An 18,340-nucleotide genomic window follows, 5' to 3' on the forward strand; every position below is an offset into this window, starting at 1 on the left:
GTATCCTGCCCCGGGGAGGAATGGAGCGAGTCCCCACTGGAGAGGCACCGATAGGTGAAGTGAGGAGGAGGAGGAGGTGGTGAGCCCCATCCTTGGTGCAACCGTCCGGGCCGGGGGCACCGGTGGTGCCGACGCCGCTGGGAGCTAGGGGAAAGCCTGGGGGGATGGCTGAATATTCAAGGAGGATTCAGGAAATTTGGGGCGAATGGCCCATACAGGTCTGGAGAAGGCGGGGAAAGGACCTTCACGGATGTTTTAGTTCAGAGCGGTGCAGCTGGTGAAAGGAGGTGGAGGAAGGCTGCCCAGGGCGGTCCGTGCCCCGGCGCGCGTGAGGCTCGCGGGCAGGGAGGGCCGCTGGTGCTGCGCTGCTGCGTTATCAGCCGCGCCGCTGCGCATTGCCCTGCGCCGGATATTGGCAGGCAAAAGAGTGGAAAAACAAACGGCGGAGACGCAAAGCCCTAACGAGAGCCTGGCCGTGCAAACACGCTCTGCCGACGGCGAGAGCAGCGCAGACGGGCAGAGGGACCGACCGCGGCGGCGTTTGGGTGCCCCCCGTGAAAGTGGACCCCGTCCCTGGCACCGGAGCTTGAGGTGCTCCGAGAGGTCGACAAAACCCCTCCAAAGAGAGTTACCACCCAAGGGCTTTGCTAAAAGGAGGGCTTGAACCCCCTGCCGTGCAGGCGATGGGGACCGGCGTGGATGGCACCACCACGCCATGCCGTGCCGTGCCAGGAGGGCACCAACGTGCCCCCGTGCTCGGAGCATCCGCTTTCCCTCTGCCGAGGAGCCGTGGTGGGAAAGCGCCGTCCTCCATCTCGGGTGAGCTGTGACTTGATGCCAGATTTCACTCTCCCTGATCATCTTCAGCCTGTTGTTTATAATAAAAATCAAGCGATCCATCTCTTGTGACAAGAGGAAGAGTTGCTCCAGGAAGCCCTGGACAGGTCGACGTCTATAATAAGGAACTATTACTTGACAGCTTCCTGGCCATAAATAGCTGCCCAGTCGGCCAGGGTTTTATTTAGAAGTAACAAATAAAGCGGGCCTCCGAAGTAACTCCGTGACCTCGCTCCCCCTTCGTTTCCCACCCGTCTCCCCGGCTCGCTGAGGTCCTCTCCTCGCCCCGGCTCCCCTCCAGGGCTCCAGGCCACCGCGCAGCCTGCAACGGCCCCGTCCAGAGCCCCATGCAAAGCTGCGCGGAGCCGGGCTGGGCGCTGGCACGCTCCTCGCTCCAACTGCTCGGGCACACGGGGCCGAGAAGAGGCAAGACAACCTTCAACACACCCCGCAGCACGGGAGAAACCCGGCATCGCCGGCTTTTGCAAGCGCCGGGCGAGGTTCATCGCGGGCGGCGATCTTTTGCTGCAGCTCGGCTCTAAGAAAGCAACCTCTCCTGAGCGTTCATTACAAAAATAAAGAGGTATTTCTGACCCGCGTGGCTGAAAAGCTGGACACCCTCCCTTTGAAACGTCCTGAAAACAGGAAGCAAATCAAACCTCCAAATCCTTTCTTCTCCAGCCTCTCAGGTCTCTCAACCAGTCTCTTAACTCTGGGGAATGACTTAGGATTTTCTAGCGCTCGGAGCTGGCAATATTGAGAACAATCAGAACATATCAGAGAAAACTGTATTCTTTTATTATTGGGAGGTTTTCGCCAATTTTTTTGTCCTGTGGTTAGCCTAAAACAAAAATAAAAAAAATCTTTGTTTGGAGCTGGAATGGGAAGAGCAGCGTGTTTACTTTATGTGTGACTCACCAGCTCAGCGTCGATATGCTAAACGCTTCAGAAGCTAACGCTCTGTCGAGATGATCGTTTTTAATATAAAACAGTAAATGTTTAAAAACAACAGTTTTTTTTTTTTTCCTGCTGTGGCCAATAAAACATAAAGGAGGCCACACAGTTTACATTTTAATAAAATTAAGTTATTTGATGCCACGTTATTACAGTCTTTATTGGAAAGTGGAATAAATTGCACACAGAGGAGTCATAGGAGGGAGAAATCACCGCGAATAAACATAGATTCTGGGATGCATTTATTTCTTGGTTTCATCTCAGGGGGACGGAGGCTTTCCTCGTGAAAACAGAAGCGTCCCCGGCTCTCCTGCTTCGGGGAGGCAGCTCTGGGTCCCTCTGGCCGAGGAAAAGCTTCCCGGGAAGCCAGTGCCGCAGCCCAGCGAGCTCGGCCATGCCCGGCCGGCGTTTTTCGCGCATGTCCTCTGCGAGAAATCTGTCCTTCCGCAGCGGCCCGTGCCGCCCGCTCGGCCCCTCGCGGTCCCGAAGCGCCGCGTCCGTCCGCAGGGGGAATGTCGCCGTTGGTCCGAAGCCTTTGCGGGCGCCGGCGGGCTCCTAGGCGAGTGCCAGCGCGCACCAGGAGTCCTGCCGGAGGGGGACGCTCAGCCCCGACGGCTGCGCCACGGCGGCGGGCGAGAAGGCGTAATCGTCCGCTTCGAACTTGAACTCGGCGTGGCCGCCGGCCAGCGCGTCCTCCGACTGGCTGGGCGCCTGCGGAGACGGCGGGAGGAGAAGGTGACGACGGAGCCGCGGACGGGGGGTTTGCTAGGTGGGCTGAGCCAGCGCGGTTACGGGACGAGAAAGCCAAGGAATGGTTTTGTCCGGCTGCGGTTGGGACACAGCGGTCCCGCTCCAACGATCCCCTCTCGTTTAAGGCAGGGGTTTTCACGGAGCACTAAGGGAATGGGGCGCTCAGTTTTCCTTGAGGTCAGATAGGCAACTGGGTGCCTAATTCTCCTAAACTCTAAGTTGCTGGAATCCATATTAACTTTCCTGACATATTATCCAGGATTAATGGGATATAATATAAGCCCATTCCTGGTAGCCAGTTATTAGCCAAAGGATAATGATCACACTTGTCACAATGTAGTGGTAGGAACGTGACCGACTGCGACTATGATGGATTCTATGACGGATTAGTCCTGACGCTAATTCTGCACGTCGGAGGACCCTGCACCGAGGCAGAGGGTGCTCCATCCCCAGGCCAGGGAGCATGAGGAGCGATCCGGGAGAAGGCGTCACAGTGCCTGTCTCCAATTATTTATCGACTGAACATGTCCAGTTCAGAGGTCTCTAGGCACATGTATATTTTTTAAGAGCACAGCACAAATCAGATCTATCAGTTTCAGCCAAAAAACCTCTCCCATAAAGTCAAGATGGCACCAAGCCAAGAGTTTTGGATCTCAGGCTGAACTTCCCCTCCATGCAACCATGTTCAGATTGAGGGGCTTGGTTAGACCCAAGATGAAGATAATGCAGGGTCACAAAATTTTGATCGGTGGGTTGATTTAGAGTCATTTTTTCCACCACAAAGATAAAATAGCAACCCCTCCGAACAAATCCGCGAGGCAAAAGTACGGCCACGCAATCGATGGTCTCTAGACAGCGTTACAGCTCTGTGAGTGCTGAGCACCTCAGGACTGCAAAGAGCAGATAACGTATACCCAGTGCGCCTGTTCTCGGGAATTAGGGAAGTTTCCAGCTAGGGCTGGTCCCACTGGATCAACAGGGTCACAACTGCAAGGATTTGACTGCATACTCTTGGCGTGCGGCGGCAGGAGATCAGAAGCAAACCCAGCTCCACGCTGAGCTGGTTCCCCAGCGGACGGGCCCTGCGGCAGCTTTGCTGCAGGCTGCAGCAGAGCTCAGCCCTCCCAGCTCCCCGGCTGCACGACGAGGAAGCCGACGGGGAGCCGATAGCCTGGAGCCTTTCCAGGTTCACAGCGTCTTGGCTCACGCTCCCTGCTTTTCTAGCTCCAAGGCAGCCCATCAGGCAGGCCGCCCTGGAGCTGGGGCTCCTTGGCTTTCCAGGACCTCCATCTCCAGGGCTGCGCAGCTGGTGAGCTGCCCTGGTGAGCTCATCCCGGCAAGCCTTGCTCTGGGGCCTCCTTCCAAGGAACCGCCGGGGTGTCCGGGGGTCTCGTTCCCTTTCGGGGGGACTTGCAACGTTTGGGGGCTTTGCTGCGCGCCCGCGCGAAACCAAAGTGGTCATGGTGCCTCACTGACCTCCCCAGCTGCACTTTGAGCGCAGGCTTTTAACTGCTCGCAAATGAAAGGTGTGTCTGGGGGGAGAGGACAGGCTAAGGAGGCGGATGGGAGGATCGAGCCATAAATTTGCGGTTTCAGTGGCACAAATGAATTGCTCGGGCTCACCAAGCCCGGCCGCGTCAGCAGTTAGTGGGGCGTGGGGCAGCCTGGCCCGGCGAGCAGCGCGCTGCCTCCCGGGCTCTCTCACCTGGGAGACGGACACGATGGCTTGTCCAGGGTACTGCGAGCTCGCACTGGGCTCTGACTTTAAAGTGACCGTGCTGTCTGAGTTGGTGATGGAAGAAGGGGAGTTAGTGGCCGAAGTCGTAGACCCTGCAAGATAATCGTTACAGGACGATGAAGCAACGTGGGAAAAAATGTTTTCTTGGGGAAATTTGTATTTTAATGGCTGCAGTCACATCTCATGGTGCAACTAGACTGTTCTCTTACTCCCCCTCAGCTCCCTCAGGGTAAGGGCCTGTATCGGGCTGCCAAGTTGTCACTGGAGGAGGAGGAGGAGGAGGAGGAGGAGGAGGAGGAGGAGGAGGAGGAGGAGGAGGAGGAGGAGGAGGAGGAGAAGTCTTTCACAGCCTGGCAGCACCGGTCTTTACACCGGCTGGAGGAGCACACGTTGAATGCATCACGCTAACTTCCCCTCGACCCTCGACCGCGCCATTCCCAGCCCCTGCCGTTTGCCTTCACCCCGTTCACCACAGCCCCGCAGATCCGCGCGAGCAGGAGCTCTGCAGCCGGCTGCCCGCAGCCCGGGAAAACGTAGCGGGAGTGCGAACCCCGGGAGCTTTCCCACCCAGCAGCTTTTCCCACCCCGGCTTTACGTTTGCCCCAGGCCCCAGTGACGACAGTAAAAGCACTTTACCTGTCGAGGTTTTGCCTTTGGTGATGTTTTTAGGCTTCCTTTTCCTTGTCTGGATGCTTTCCTTTTTCATGGCCAGAGGTCGGGGTACCTTGACATCCAAAAGTTTGCAATCATTAGTATTGTATTTTACTCAGATCCTTCCCACAAATGTTGCTTTCCTATTTACATGCTGTAGCTCACACAACGCACCTAAAGTCCTTGTCCTTCACTAAGTGCTATTTTTCTCTGCAACAGGCCTTGGCTGGAAGATGTATAAGGCTAACAGCTAAGGCTTTCCCACAAATTTTGTTTTTTCCTTTATTTCCTATTTTCCTTTTCCTGATTTATTAGTGACCTTTATGACAGGGCCCTATTAAATTACAGTGACAGCTGGGGCCTGCCTGGCTTGGAGGGAATGGTCATGGGATAAGAGACTTTAACCTTTATGGCAGGAGTTTAAAGAGGCCTGTAGGGAAGGATGAATTCTCCTCTTTGGCTCATGGACATGTTACTGGTGGTTCCCATCCTTTGGGGATAAATGTTATCAGCCAACCTCCATGCAGGCTCCTTGGCATCCTTCACACATGCTGAATTACCACATCCAGCAGAAATATGCACTTTATCTCCAGTCGAGGTTGGGGTAGCTTCAGCCTCCAGCTCCTGGAGCCAGTTAAGCTTTTTTTATTGGAGCAGCCTGGCAAGCCACCTAAAATAAGAGCCATCCAGAGCCAGAAATCTCTTCTCTATTCAGGTACCTCCTGAGAGTGTTCCAGTTCCGCCTTTAATCTTTTTTGGATAACCTAAGCAGAGTGATTTAACTGTTCCAGGAGATGGGACGGGGTCTAGTTGCAGCTCTTTGGAGCCCAGCCTAGATATCCCGGACCTGGACGCGCTCCGAACGGGCCCGTCCCGCCGCCAGCGCGCCCCTTACCCCGTGGAGCTTCATGTAGAGGCCGCAGGCGTTGCAGACGGGCTCCCCTTCGGCATTCCTTCTCCAGAGGGTGGTGTTGGTGGTGTGGCAGTTAGTGCAACATAGGCCAGCACGTCTGGACGAGGACTGCAAAAACAAGCAAGCAAACCAAACTCGCATGAAGGCACACGCAGAAACGACAAATCGGGAAGTTTCCTTTCAAACGGGAATAAAATCTCCAATTACAACCATTTCCTGGAAAATGTGAAACACACAAGATAGCCAAATTCAGATCAAAGAAATAGCATTCAAGTGAGATCACGCCAATTTGCAACTGCTTTTTTATTGAGCTTGCTAAACCTGGCAAATATCCTTCCAACCCATTTCACAAACTTTCAGCAAAACTGCTCCAAATCATCATAACTCGTAACACAGAGCACTTTCCTCCAAGAGATCCAGTGAGATGGAGAAAGAGTTTACGAAAACACCAGCCAGCCTTTAGGCACACGTTACGACCACTGCAGAAAACTGCTGTTGCTTTAAGTGAACTGCTCTGCTTTTCTGCACTCAAAACTGCCACTGAAGTTAATAACATCCCAATTAATCTCTGTTTTAAGACAACTGGAATCAATCGGCTGAACTGAGCAGAACCAAACTGAACTGAACTGGCCCAGTCCGATTTGACAAGACAGGTTATTAATTGCGCGTCTCACACATAATCTGTTCTCTTACAGGCTGCTGAAACACCTTCTAAACATTAATTAATTACATATTTTGTGGGTGCAGCGATTGCTGACTCCGACACGCTAATGGATGTTTTAATGAAACATTAATATTTTCCTTCTCCAAAAGGAGAAGGAAAATATTCTGGCAGAAGCAGCAGGCTCGGCTCCGACACCGCGCTCTGTGCTGCTGGGAAACGCAGAAGTCTCTATACACACACTTGTCAATTTAACAGGCATTTCATTTTAATGTCTCTTAGCATCAGGCATTCAGGCTATTTTAGTAAGAGACTTAAGCAGGTATGAAGATAGTGGTGACATAAGTAATATCACAGAATCTCCACCTTCAGGTGTTTGAATACATTCTTCAGCCCTGAGAAAAACCACTTTGATTTCTCTCAAAGACAGGCAATAGGTGATGCAGGCAGTGGAGAATGCCCTGGTTTTGTTTTTTTCATTATTGCTTAATATCATGATGAAGCAGCATGATGAATGAGGTGGGTTGAGCAGAAATAAAAACGCAATGTTTTTACAAGGTTAGCAGTCAAATAAGGATCAGCTTTGAGTTTCAAAGGACAGAGGAGGCACGTCCAAGCTTTGAGTCACCGGTTGCTAAGCAAAGCAGTTTCAGCAACAATTTGCAAATAATTGCATCGCTTCAGAAATTATTTATCTTTCAAGAAATAACCAGACAAAAATAATACACCGAGGTGCAAGCTGACAAGCCTGGTACAGAGGAGCACACAGTCTCCTTAGCAATTCTTGTCCCTAACATGGGACGTGGCGTCACAGTGAGATCCCGAATCGGCTGTTCATCGGGAAGGAGCCCTGCGGCCGACAGCCCCCGAGCCCGGTCCCGGGGCGGCTCCCGCTGCAGGCAAGGGGGAATTTGGGAGCGCTCAGCCCTGGACTGGCCGTGCCCGGCAAGGGCCCGGGGAGAGCTGTCATCGCCTGGGAGCGGAGGGAGGCCAACGCAGAGCCCTTTGGAAAGCCCCAGGATTTCTGGTTGCCCGCGGGCGCCGGGGAGGGAGGGACGCCCTGTCCCTATTTCACGTGGCGCCTACAGCCGAGGCGGGACTAGGACGGGCACCGCCGGCGGCCCAAGGCCAGGGCCAGCCCTGCCGGAGCCACGGGGTGCGCGGCACCGCCTGCCCACGCTTGGCCCTCTGCGCTCCTGCAAGGGGCCAAGGAGCCCAGAAACCCACCTTCGGGGACAAAACGGCTTCGCTTAAACCCCGAAGCCCTCCGAGAACCAGCCGCTGCAGTATGACTCGCCGAGTTAGCGAGAAAGGGAGAGTCAAGGCTACTCACGCTCGCTGAAGGACGAGGGTACAATACGTTATTGCTGGTTTCCCAGCAGATCCCCCAAAAGCAAGTGCATTTCTGCCAGCCTCCGCCCAGGCTGCCTTTGTAGCGTTCTGACCTTGTCTAAGAAGCTGTTGACTCCAACATTGTGCTCCGGTGTTTATTTATACAAATGTACTGTACACTCAAACAAAAGCTCTTCGCAGACCACACTTGACAGCCAGCTGCTGCTGCTAAGTTTGAGGAATCAGAACTTGGTGCATATTAAACCAAACGTGTGTTAGCGCTGCTAGGAGAGCCCAAGAAATTCGGAGCTGGTGGGGCAGATCCCGCTGAGGGAGCCCAAAGCCAGCAGAGACTTTGCTCCACCACCTTCTCAAAAGTGGAAGTGAAACTTTGGGTGTTTCACGGGAAAAAAGAAGCCTCTGAACTCCAAGAAGATTTAATCAATGCTTCTTTGCCCCCCTTGCCAGAAAAGGAGCTGGTTTTGATAGAAAGGAGGCTGCAGCAAAGCATATTGAGATGCCCAAGTTCACTGAGCCACTGTGGCCTATTGCCTCACCTCCCAAAAGCAGGTGGGTCCGAGCGGGAGGCTCAGAGCCCGGCAAAACACACCTGCATCATCTGAGAGTCACCTTTGCTGGCCTGGTTCTGGGCAAAACTGCACCTCAGAGGACTAGTGAACTGCAGGAACCAACGGCAACAGGAAAGCTAAGCAACACACAGTAGATGCTACACCCACCACGCTAGATTCCTACTAGTTTGCACCATATGATGATCCACCCCGTGCCCACTCCCTGCAGAAGTGGCACCAAAACCACTAAGTCTTGCAAACTTAGTAAAAAAAAGGACAGGCTGAAAAACCCCACTGAGCCCAGACTGCAAAACTCGCCTCCAATTAGTCCTTCTGCCCAGCACTGCGTGGAGGCTGCTGAGCACATGACGATGGCTGCGTCTGCCCCTCATATGTTGCATCGCGAGACGCAGCTCTGGGCCTAAAACGCTGCTGCACTAGCAGAGTTTCACGCCCATGAGTGGAGCCATCCAGCTCCAGGGGCTGCCCTTGGATGGCAAAGGTGATTTGGCTTTTAGGACTGGGTCTAAGGCATCGCCTGGTGAAACGCGCCAAAAAAACTTTGAATAGAGGAGGTTTTGCCTAAAATAACATGCTACTCCCATCCTTCTCTAAGATAATTCCTTTCTGCTGAAAACCACAGGGCTTTGCATCCAGATCCGATCAGCAGCAAAACAACTGTCCCTGCTACACAGAGGATGTTGCCTCATCACAGAAAAAGAAACACAAAAAGACCTGGAAACGATACTACGAGTGCCAGCCCCCTCCTCCCACCACAAGCGGGCTGATTGCTACCGGGCTGCCGCATGTCATTCCTGCAGTATCACACGGACCGTCTGCATTCGCCAGCGCAAGATGCACGGCGCCTTTTTTTTTTTTTTTCAGTGGGACTTTGCTTTGTAAAAACAGAAGTCAGAATAACTCGCACAGCAGTATCCAGTTACAGATCAAAGGTCGTAATGTAAAGGACAAAAGCGACCATTTTTCCCTCTCCGTGTCTGTATTTCATGGCATTGTGAAATGGCCTATTTCAACGGCCGGTTGTGTTCCTAGAGCAGCGATGCCTCACTGCGTTCACCACCCTGCTCCCACCCAAACGGCGTGGGTGAGATTACGTGGCGATATCGCACAGAAGACATCCCACGCAGTGCAAGTCGTTTGGGGAAAGAAGCATCCGAAACCAGAGGGACGCAGGTAGCTTCCCCCATGGTGGATTTGCTCTGGGGCACCAGGGAGTTACGCCCCCAACTTATCAGTGGACGAGGAGGGTTTTCTCCAAAAAGAAAACAGCAGGTCTTAGCTAGCGTGAGCAGAGGAGATCCTGCAGCCGTAAGCTAAGGACCCACCTGCGGGAAAAGCTGGACCTTAGAGCAGAGCTGCTGCCCCAGCCCCTGGAGCCGGGCCCCGAGCAGGGCAGGGAATCCCTCAGCTCTCCGCCGGGGATTGCGCCTTGCGGCACACGCCTGACGCCCTCCTGACCACCGGCGGTGGGTCCCCCTTCCTCTGACTTGTTGCAAAACGGGATTTCAAACCCCTGGGGAAAACCCAAGACTTTGAAATGTTTCGTTCCAAAATCAGCATGGAAAGTCAAAACTGCAGCCCCTTTTCTTTTCTATAAAACAAAATCTCCTTAGGTATTTCCTCCCAAACTTGCTGAAGCATTTCTCTTCAGTAAGACCTGACTCTTTTATTTGGGCTTTATCATTACTATACTTCATAATAGGCAAAACAATAAAAGGGTTGAAAGTGCTTTGATAATTCCCAACAAGATTTGCTCGTCACGGGAAATCTCTTAATCCTCCGCATGAGCATTCTCCAGCAGAAAATGGTTTGCTGAAAAATGTCCAGCGGATGCCACCGCGGCAGTGACGGATGAGCAGGGAGGGGGTCACTGGTGACCCCCAAGGGGACGGGGTCCCCGAGTGCTGCTGAGTGCTGCTCCGGGCTCGCTGTGCCGGCAGCACGTATCCTGCAACGCGGCACGGGGGCAGGCGGTGCTCCTGCCGACAGCCTCGCCGCGACCGTTGCGGGCAGCAGGAGGGTCAGCTCCCCTCCCGTGCGCCGAAATAAAGTACTTAATAACAGCGTGACCTATCTGCCTTAATTCCTTTGTGGAAAAGCTGTCAAAAAAACCCCGAAAATGCATCTAGCATCATGTCTTGATGCCAGTTGTACACTGAAATGCAGGCTTGGATTTAAACCACTTTGCACAGATTTTTCCATGTGCAGATCGTACTTGCTCCAAAGAAATCAGCAGCATAACTCTGAGATTTGCAGCTCAGCAGAGATCAGAGTCTGATGCTGGTATGCAGATTTAATTACATTAAAGGAGATCAGAAATGTTTTGATAACACAGGTAAACCCTATCGGATAGTGCAAAATGTTTTGCAGAAATGCATCTGTTTTGATGTCATTACAGAGCAGAACAAAATTGTGCTTTCCCACAGAGCCACTCACTGCTCATTGCATTTGGTAAATACAGAGTTACATTTACGGCAACAGAAGCAAAATGAAACATTTTGCTCTATCCTAAATTATTTTTATGGTTTTATTAACCAGAAATTTGCCACTCATGGATTATTGCCAATAATTTGTTTTGCAGCAGAAAAATAAATGCCCGAATACACCCGGAGCGAAACCCAAAGGAGCTCCCAGCTGTTCCCCAGCGCCAGCTCCGAGACAAACATCCTGTTTGCAATGACTGCTGCTGATGACAGGCTCTGAAAGCAAAACTGTTACCACCAAATTTAAACATCCCAAAGCGACTGCACAAATAAAGTACGCGCCTTTCCTCTCTCACGACGAGATCCCAATTGGAGGAAGCCCAAGGCCATGTTGTGGGAGAAGTAGTGCATTAACCTGCAGAGAAACCGGGAGCTAACGAGCCCCGAGCCGCCCCGCGGGAGCGCTGGCAGATGCAGCAGGGGTTTCCAGACGTGGTCACTGGGCCTCATCCTGCTCCCGCAAACCCTCCTGGGCCAGCTCAGGGCCGGTGCCTGTCTCCTATCCAACTACTCTGCCTAGACCACGCGTGTCTGCACGAACAGATAGGAAATAATAATAATAATAATAGAAAAAAAGCAGCTGGTCACCGCAGGAACGGAGCTGAGAGAAGCCCGCAGAGCCCCACTTGGCCCCGGGCCGTAGGCATGGCCACCGGCCCCCTTGGCTCGGCTGGGTCCCGTCCTCTCCGTGCAGCCCCGGGATCCCTCCAGTCCCTGTCTGCCCATCTCCGGGCTGTGGATCAGCCGCGTCGGGCGCAATGCCCTGCTCGGCTTCCCTCCGCTCCTCCTGACCCAAGCTGGCGAGGAACTGCGACAAGGGGCTCCTGCTGCTTCCGGTGGCACTTTACGTGCGGCAGGACCGATTCTGCCTGCAGAGGGGTTGCGCAGCGGATCCGTCCCCCCGTCGGGCAGGCCCCGCTGAGCCGAACGGGCCCCACTGAGGACACGCAGAGCCCAGCACCATGGGCATCCTCCTGGCTGCACAGATCCTGCCTTAGCCATCCCCGCGGTCCAGGCCCTTGCACCCCCTGGGTTGAGCACGGGATCCCTTGCGGGAACGGGGGGGGACGGGGGGGGTTCCCCTTCTTACCAGCCTCTTCTGCGGCTTGAGCGGCCGGTTGATGCCGTTCATTTTGTGGTAGAGCCCGCAGGCGTTGCACAGGTAGTGGCCGGTGCCGTCCTTCCTCCAGAGCGGCGTGGACATGGCCCCGCAGTTGACGCACTCCCTGCCGTCGCCGGGGAACTCCTCCAGGTACTCTGCAGGACAGACCCACCATGCCGCCTCGGTCAGGAGCCGGCCCCACCGGACAGGGCCCCTGCCTGCCGTGGGAAAACCGGCCCGGGGGAGTCTGCTGCCACCCCGTAAAGCACCTCCCACGCTGGGGAAGGACACTGTTCATCTCCCCATCCCAACTTTTTACTGTTTTGCTTAAAGACAGAAGAACGTCCCCGCCAAAAGACTGCCGAGCGCAGCGGGGGTCTCGCCGGGCCGGGGGCGCGTGGGGAGCCCACGCGGCGCAGGGGCTCCTGGAAAGTGCGGCGCTCGCCCTGCCCCGGCTGTAAAAATAAAACATCGCCTCGGTGTTATTGCAAGATGATAAGGGGGGGGGGGAACTTCCCTGATTTCAATCACGGCGCGGTGCTGGCTGCCTGGTGGCGACGGCCAGGCTGGGGACGGGCTCCGGCGGGGCGCCGCGGGCCGCCGCATCAATCACGCCGCGGGGCGCGGGGGGGGGGGGGAGGCGCGGAGCCGAGCGCGGAGCCGAGCGCGGAGCTGCCCCCGCGGGAAGCGGGGCACCACGCACCACGTCGCGCCGCCGCGCCCGGCCCGCGCTTTGCCCTCCGCACACGCGCAAGCGGCGTGGCGGGTTTTACAGCCGCCCCCCCCCCCCCAACACACCCCTCCGCGGGGTTTTTTCCATCGCCCCAAACTCCCCATTAGCGAGGCTCTTTCCGGCTTTTCTTTTTTCTCCGAAAATCCCAGGAAGAACCAGCGGAGCCGCCCGCGCCCGAGCAGCGTTTGCAGCTCGCCCCTGCCCTGAGCCCGGCTGCGGCGCAAATGGGCAGCCCGGAGCCAAACCGAGCAACCCCTCGATTTAAAGTCTCGACCCTTCCCCCCTCCTTCCCCTTTCTGTCTCTTTTTGTGAAATAACTTTCTCCGTCTGGAATGTTATTTTCTTCCAAAGAAAAACACACTTTTTTGTTTTGTTTTTGCATCTTCGAAAGTATTAAAAATGATCCAACGGAAAGAAAAAAAAAGGAAAAGTGAAAAATAAAAAGAAAAAAAAGAAAAGAGAAAAAAACACAAAGAAGTAAGAAAACAGAAAAAAAGAAACGGAAAAAATCGCAGTGTTTCACTAAATGAAAAAGAATAGTTTACACTACTAAAGAGGGGTTTACACTATTTAAGAGCAAAAATAAACTTCAGGGCTGACGGAGGTCTGCATTCTAGACACCAAAACATCAAATTCAAGGTGCAAAAAAATATTCCCGCGCGGTCACCACCCTCGGCAGGAGCAGCGCAGCTCCCCGGCGGGGCTCTTTTCTGCACAACGAATTTTTGCCCGTAGCAGCCCCGACAAGGCATCGTTTAATCCACCCGATCCCACGGACCCGGAGGAAGAAGGAAACGGCTTTTCCAAGACAAAGGGAAAATCCTGGGAAGCAGCCGCTCCTGGCACCTCCCGCGTGGGCAGGAGGGAGGGCAGCACGGCCGGGGACGGCGCTTGCTGGGGAGGGGGCCGCTTCTCTGGTTTACTTTGTTCTTAGGATAAAGATAAGATAATTCGGTTCACCGCAGTAAAGATGATAACACGGCTGAGATCTTGAAGTGGCTTTTAAAGGACTTTTCAAACCACCACCGGAGAAGGATGGTGAAATACCCCGGGGTTATAAACCATGCACACGGAGTTCTTTTAAATCAAGATGCGAGCAAACAAAGTTTGCTCGGGACTTGATTTAAAAGGACTCTGCGGTGTGGATGGAAACGAATTGAAGTGGGTTTTATTGTTCAACGCCTGACTGCGTTTCACTGTCTCTCCAAAGGCCGCAGACTGATGCAGCTGGGGACCTGTTTGGGCGAAGGCGAATTAGGAGACCGAGAGTCTGTTCAAATATAAACTAATTTACCACAATAAATTACTTAAAAGGGAGGGAGCTATAAATCTGCCCTGCTAATTTAAACACAAGGGTAAGTATTGAAGCACAGGCACAAAGTCGATATTGTGGGAAGGAGATATCACTGGGGGGAAGGGGTTGAACAGCCTCCGTTCCCCTGTCCTCCGGGGGAATTGCTCTCCTTTGAAACGTGTTCTTTGCCCTTCGTGTAACACACACACACACATACACACACCCCTGTCTCTGTCCAGGGCCAGCCTGCCATTAGTGTCGGACCATCTTTTCCTCCCTTGATAAAAACTTTCCCCTCCTTCCCCTTATTTCTAGACCTGTCCCGAGGATGGAAACGGGGCAGAAACCCGCTGCTCTCCCCAGGATCGGGCCACCAAAAAGCCGGAGGGGAGGGGGCGGGGGAATTATTGCGGCTCCCTCTGCGGGCCGGCAGCGGTGTTTCCACCGCCCTGCCCCGTGCTCTCCCCCCCCACCCGCCCCGCCAGCACCCCGAAACCCGGGCTGCCCCCAGAGCCCACCCGCGACGCTTCCCGCGGGCGCGCAGCGCGGCGCAGGCAGCGCCCAGCCCCGACGCCGCGGGGAGGGGCGGTGGCGACCTACCGAAGGTGGATCTGCGGCCGGGCAAGGCCGCCTGCCTCGTCTGCAGGCTGTGCAGCACGCTGCTCTCAAAGTGTCCAGCCGTCCAGGAAGGAGGTATCTCGGGGGTCACGTAGGCGGGGTAGGGGCTGGAGTAGGATCCGTTGACCGAGCGCACCAAGGCGTTGCCGTACTGCTCCCGGCCCCCGCCGCCCAGCAGCAGGGGCCCCTGGTAGGCGCCGTCGCGGCCCGGGGGGCTGCTGCCCGGCGGGCTGTGCGGGTAGGAGAAGCCCGACGGCGGGTGGGGGCTGCCGGCGTTGAAGGCGGCGGGCTCGGCGCCGCTCTGCGCCCAGCCCGGCGGGTTGCCGAGGTGGCTCTGGTGCGGCTCGCAGCCTTGCAGGTAGGGCAGCGTCTGGAGCACGGAGGGCACCCGCGTGGTGGGCACGTAGACGGGCGAGGCGGCCGACGAGTGCAGGAAGTTGCCGGAGTCGTGGGAATAAGCCGACTGGCCATGGTTGGGGGCGAGGGCCAGGCCCTGATACATGGTCCGTCCTCGGCGGCGGCGGCGGCGGCTCAGGGCCCGGCGGGGAGGGCGGCGCGGCGCCCCGCCAGCTGCGCCCAGATGTTGCCCCGGGGCTCACGCGGAGGCGCCTGCGGGGGAGAGCGGAGGGCGGCGGCCGTGAGCGCCGGGGCCAGCGGGCCCGCATCTGCGCGGCGGGGCTGCGGGCCTTGGCCGCCCGCGGGCTGAGAGCCCACGCGGGACCCTCTCGGCCGCCGGCGCTTCCCGCCGGGAGACCGCGGTTTTCCTGCTTCAAGCGGGATTTTAATTTTTTTCCCCCTTTTAAACTTTCCTCCGATAAATCGATCTCGGGGGGGGGGGGGATAAAACGCGGCGCTGGGCCGAAAGCAGTGGCCGAGTCACAGCGAGAAATAACCTCCCTGGAAATGGGGAGAGACACCCACCTGGGGCACCAGATCGCTCCCACCCAGAGCCGCTTTGGCCTTTCCGAGGGCCAGAAAAGGGAGAAAAAAAAAAAAGAAATCAAAACTATTTTCCTTCCCTTCGGTTTTTCTGAGCCCCGGGCCTGCAGCGCGCATCTGGGCCTTGCGTGGCCAGAAGGCAGCGGGCCGCGGCGCACCGGCTCGGCCCCGCGGGCGCCCGGCCGCGGCGGGTGGCGGCGCCCGGGGCCCCGGGGCAGCGGCCGCGGGCAGGGGTGGCCCCGGCCCCCCGGCCCGCCAGCGCTGCTGCTTTCGGGTGAAGAAGCAAAATAGCCTAAACGCGGCCTCCCCGTGCGGACGGATCCCGCGCCGTTAAAAGGGGAGCTGAAGTCGTGAAACACCGACCCCCTCCCCGGCCCCCATTTCTCCGGGGCTTTTCGCAGGCTGGTACTTACCTCGCAGCGAGCCAGGAGCGGAGCTGGGCATGGCCGGGTGGGCATGAAGCTGGATTCAGACCATCCAGGGAAATTCCAGGAAAAAAAAAATAAAGAGAATAAAAAAAGAATAAAGAAAGTTTACGGGGGAGGGGGGTTGGAAAAGAAAACAGCCCCGAGGCAGAGAGGGGCCGGGTGCTGCCCTCCCCCGGGCCCTCCCCTCGCCGCCGCCGTCTCCCGTGGGGCGGCCGCGCCGCGGGTGCGTCCCCGGCTGCTCTCGGCGGGGAAGTGGCGGCGGCAGCGGCGGCGGCGGCTCTTTACGGCGGGCCCCGGTGCGGCCCGGCCCACGTGACGGCCGGCGGGGTAGCCCCGGTCCCGGCGAGGATTGGGTGCCTCCCGACCAGGGGGGACGGGATAAGCCCCGCCGGCTCCGCTCCCGGCGGGGGGGACGCGCCCGCCGACTCTCCCCCGGCGCGGGGCCGCGGAGCGGGGGGCAGGATGCGGCCCCGGAGGGAGCCCCGCACCTCCCCGGCCCCCCCGGGCTGAGCCCCCCCGCAAGGATGGAGATGTCTGCCCGCCCCCGGCGGGACCCGGCCGCCTCCTTTCCCGACCTGGCTCCGTTTCTGGGGCTCGCTTCGCCGCCGGGGCCAGCCCGGCGCCCCCCCCGCACCCCGGTTTCCCGCAGGACCCGGCCGCCGGCGGAGGCTGGGAAACAAACCGAAAACTTTCCCGCGGGGGCTTCGGGCAGGAGAGGACGTGGATGGGCAACTTTCTGCTCCAAGCGAGCGCTCCTGCTCTTCTTTGCAATAAAAGCCATAATAAAGGGGGAAGAGGGGGGGGGATCTCCCCGGGGGCCCCCCAACTCCCCAGAGCTCAGCGGCCCAAGGCCCGGCCGGCGCTGGGGCGACGCTTGCAGCCGGCGGCGGCAGGGCACGGGCAGCGGCGCGGCTCCGCACGGCTTGGCCGCCTCGGCCAGCACGGCACCGGCGGCACACCGTCCCGTCGGGGGAGGACACCGTCCCGCCGGGGCAGCCCCGGGTCCGGTCCGGGCTCCCCGCGGCCCGCCGGTGCCGCTGGGCTCCGGGCCGGGCTCTCCTGCGGCGGGGAGCCGGCCTGGCCCCGCAGCCTGCCGAAAAACAGCAAAAGTCCCCAACGTTTCCCGGCCGGCCGGGGCGAGGGAAGGGGCGGCAGGAGGGGAACCGGCCCTTGCGGCCCCGTTGAGCTGTTCCCGGAGCCCGGTTAATTTGGACGATTAAACTTTCCCTCGCTGCTCGCCAGCGGCGGCCGCCCCGGACCCTGCCCGCTGGCACCGCTCGCCTCCTCCGTATCTCCGAAACAATCTCATCACGGTCGGGTTTCGCCTCCAGGGCGTGCGGGGAGGATTTCTGCGCCTTGTTCCGCTAACGCGCGGGCTTTGCGCGAACTTTTTCCTCCTGGGACAAATGGAGCAAAAGCCGCGGCGCGTCTCACCCCGCTCTTGGCTCTATTTAGGGGGCGGACAGAGCTCTGCTGCCTGCAGGCCTCTGTCGACAGGATCAGGCCCTGTTCGGCCATGGGAGCCGTCCCGTTTTGCGGCCGCGATCCTGCCCCCGGCACAAGCCGGGCCGGCGCTGAGCCCTGCTCGGGGGTGCGAGCCCCGGCGGACGCTGCGCCCTCCCGGCCCGGCTCCGCGGGGACCGGCGCTGCGGGGAGGGTGGGAAATCTCGGCTCCAAAATAAACTGGTGCAGGAATGCCAGCTATTTCCCTCGCAATAATGCAATGTAACTGGCTGGAGATGTGTATTTATTTGCTTGCTGCGTTCAGTCGAGAGCCGCAGCTTACCACTAGCAGGGTATTCCTGTGCCCTCAAAGCAAAAGCAAAAAAAAAAAAAAAAGAACCTGCGGTAGAAAAAGAAAATAACAACACGGGGACGCTCCTGCTTGGCTGGCTCTCGTCTGCACGGCCAGAAACGTCTCCGTGGAAAACCAACACCAAAGCCTCAGCCGTGTGTAGTTGCACACACAACCGAACGACTTGCCGTAGTTTCTTTCATTTCATTTAATTTGCTAGAAGCGGGTTGAAACCTTCGGGCTCGAATATTCCCGCAAATGCTTGGATTTCCAAGCTTTGCAATTTCAAGGTGTTATTTAATTGTGATTTTTTTTTTTAATGCGTGTGAACTTCCCAATCGATTACTTACGGCGTTAAAATAAATGTGAAACCGTTGAAAGAAACGAGGCGCTGTTGAAATCCGCAGAGATTTACCCTGTGCGCACATTTTCGCTAAAGGAAATCGAGGTTCATTAAAACCCGTGGACGTGCTCTGGGGATGTGTGTGTGTGCGTGTGTTCAGTGCCATCCGGTTTCCCACT

The 18,340-nt window shown here is 56.9% G+C and overlaps 1 protein-coding gene across 1 annotated transcript; it reads right to left on the minus strand.

The window, feature by feature from the left end:
- Nucleotides 1-1,895: 1,895 nt before the first annotated feature.
- Nucleotides 1,896-16,281, minus strand: GATA5 (GATA binding protein 5). The gene is made up of 7 exons (XM_067307583.1): nucleotides 16,009-16,281; nucleotides 14,639-15,265; nucleotides 12,000-12,166; nucleotides 5,826-5,951; nucleotides 4,916-5,003; nucleotides 4,247-4,371; nucleotides 1,896-2,502 (listed from the first exon to the last, which is right to left on the minus strand). Exons 2-7 carry the CDS (start codon nucleotides 15,156-15,158, stop codon nucleotides 2,347-2,349), a joined length of 1,182 nt encoding a protein of 393 aa, XP_067163684.1. The 5' UTR covers nucleotides 15,159-15,265; nucleotides 16,009-16,281; the 3' UTR covers nucleotides 1,896-2,346.
- Nucleotides 16,282-18,340: the final 2,059 nt, after the last annotated feature.

Source organism: Apteryx mantelli, chromosome 18 (assembly GCF_036417845.1).
Source record: "Apteryx mantelli isolate bAptMan1 chromosome 18, bAptMan1.hap1, whole genome shotgun sequence".
Taxonomy (NCBI): Eukaryota; Metazoa; Chordata; class Aves; order Apterygiformes; family Apterygidae; genus Apteryx; species Apteryx mantelli.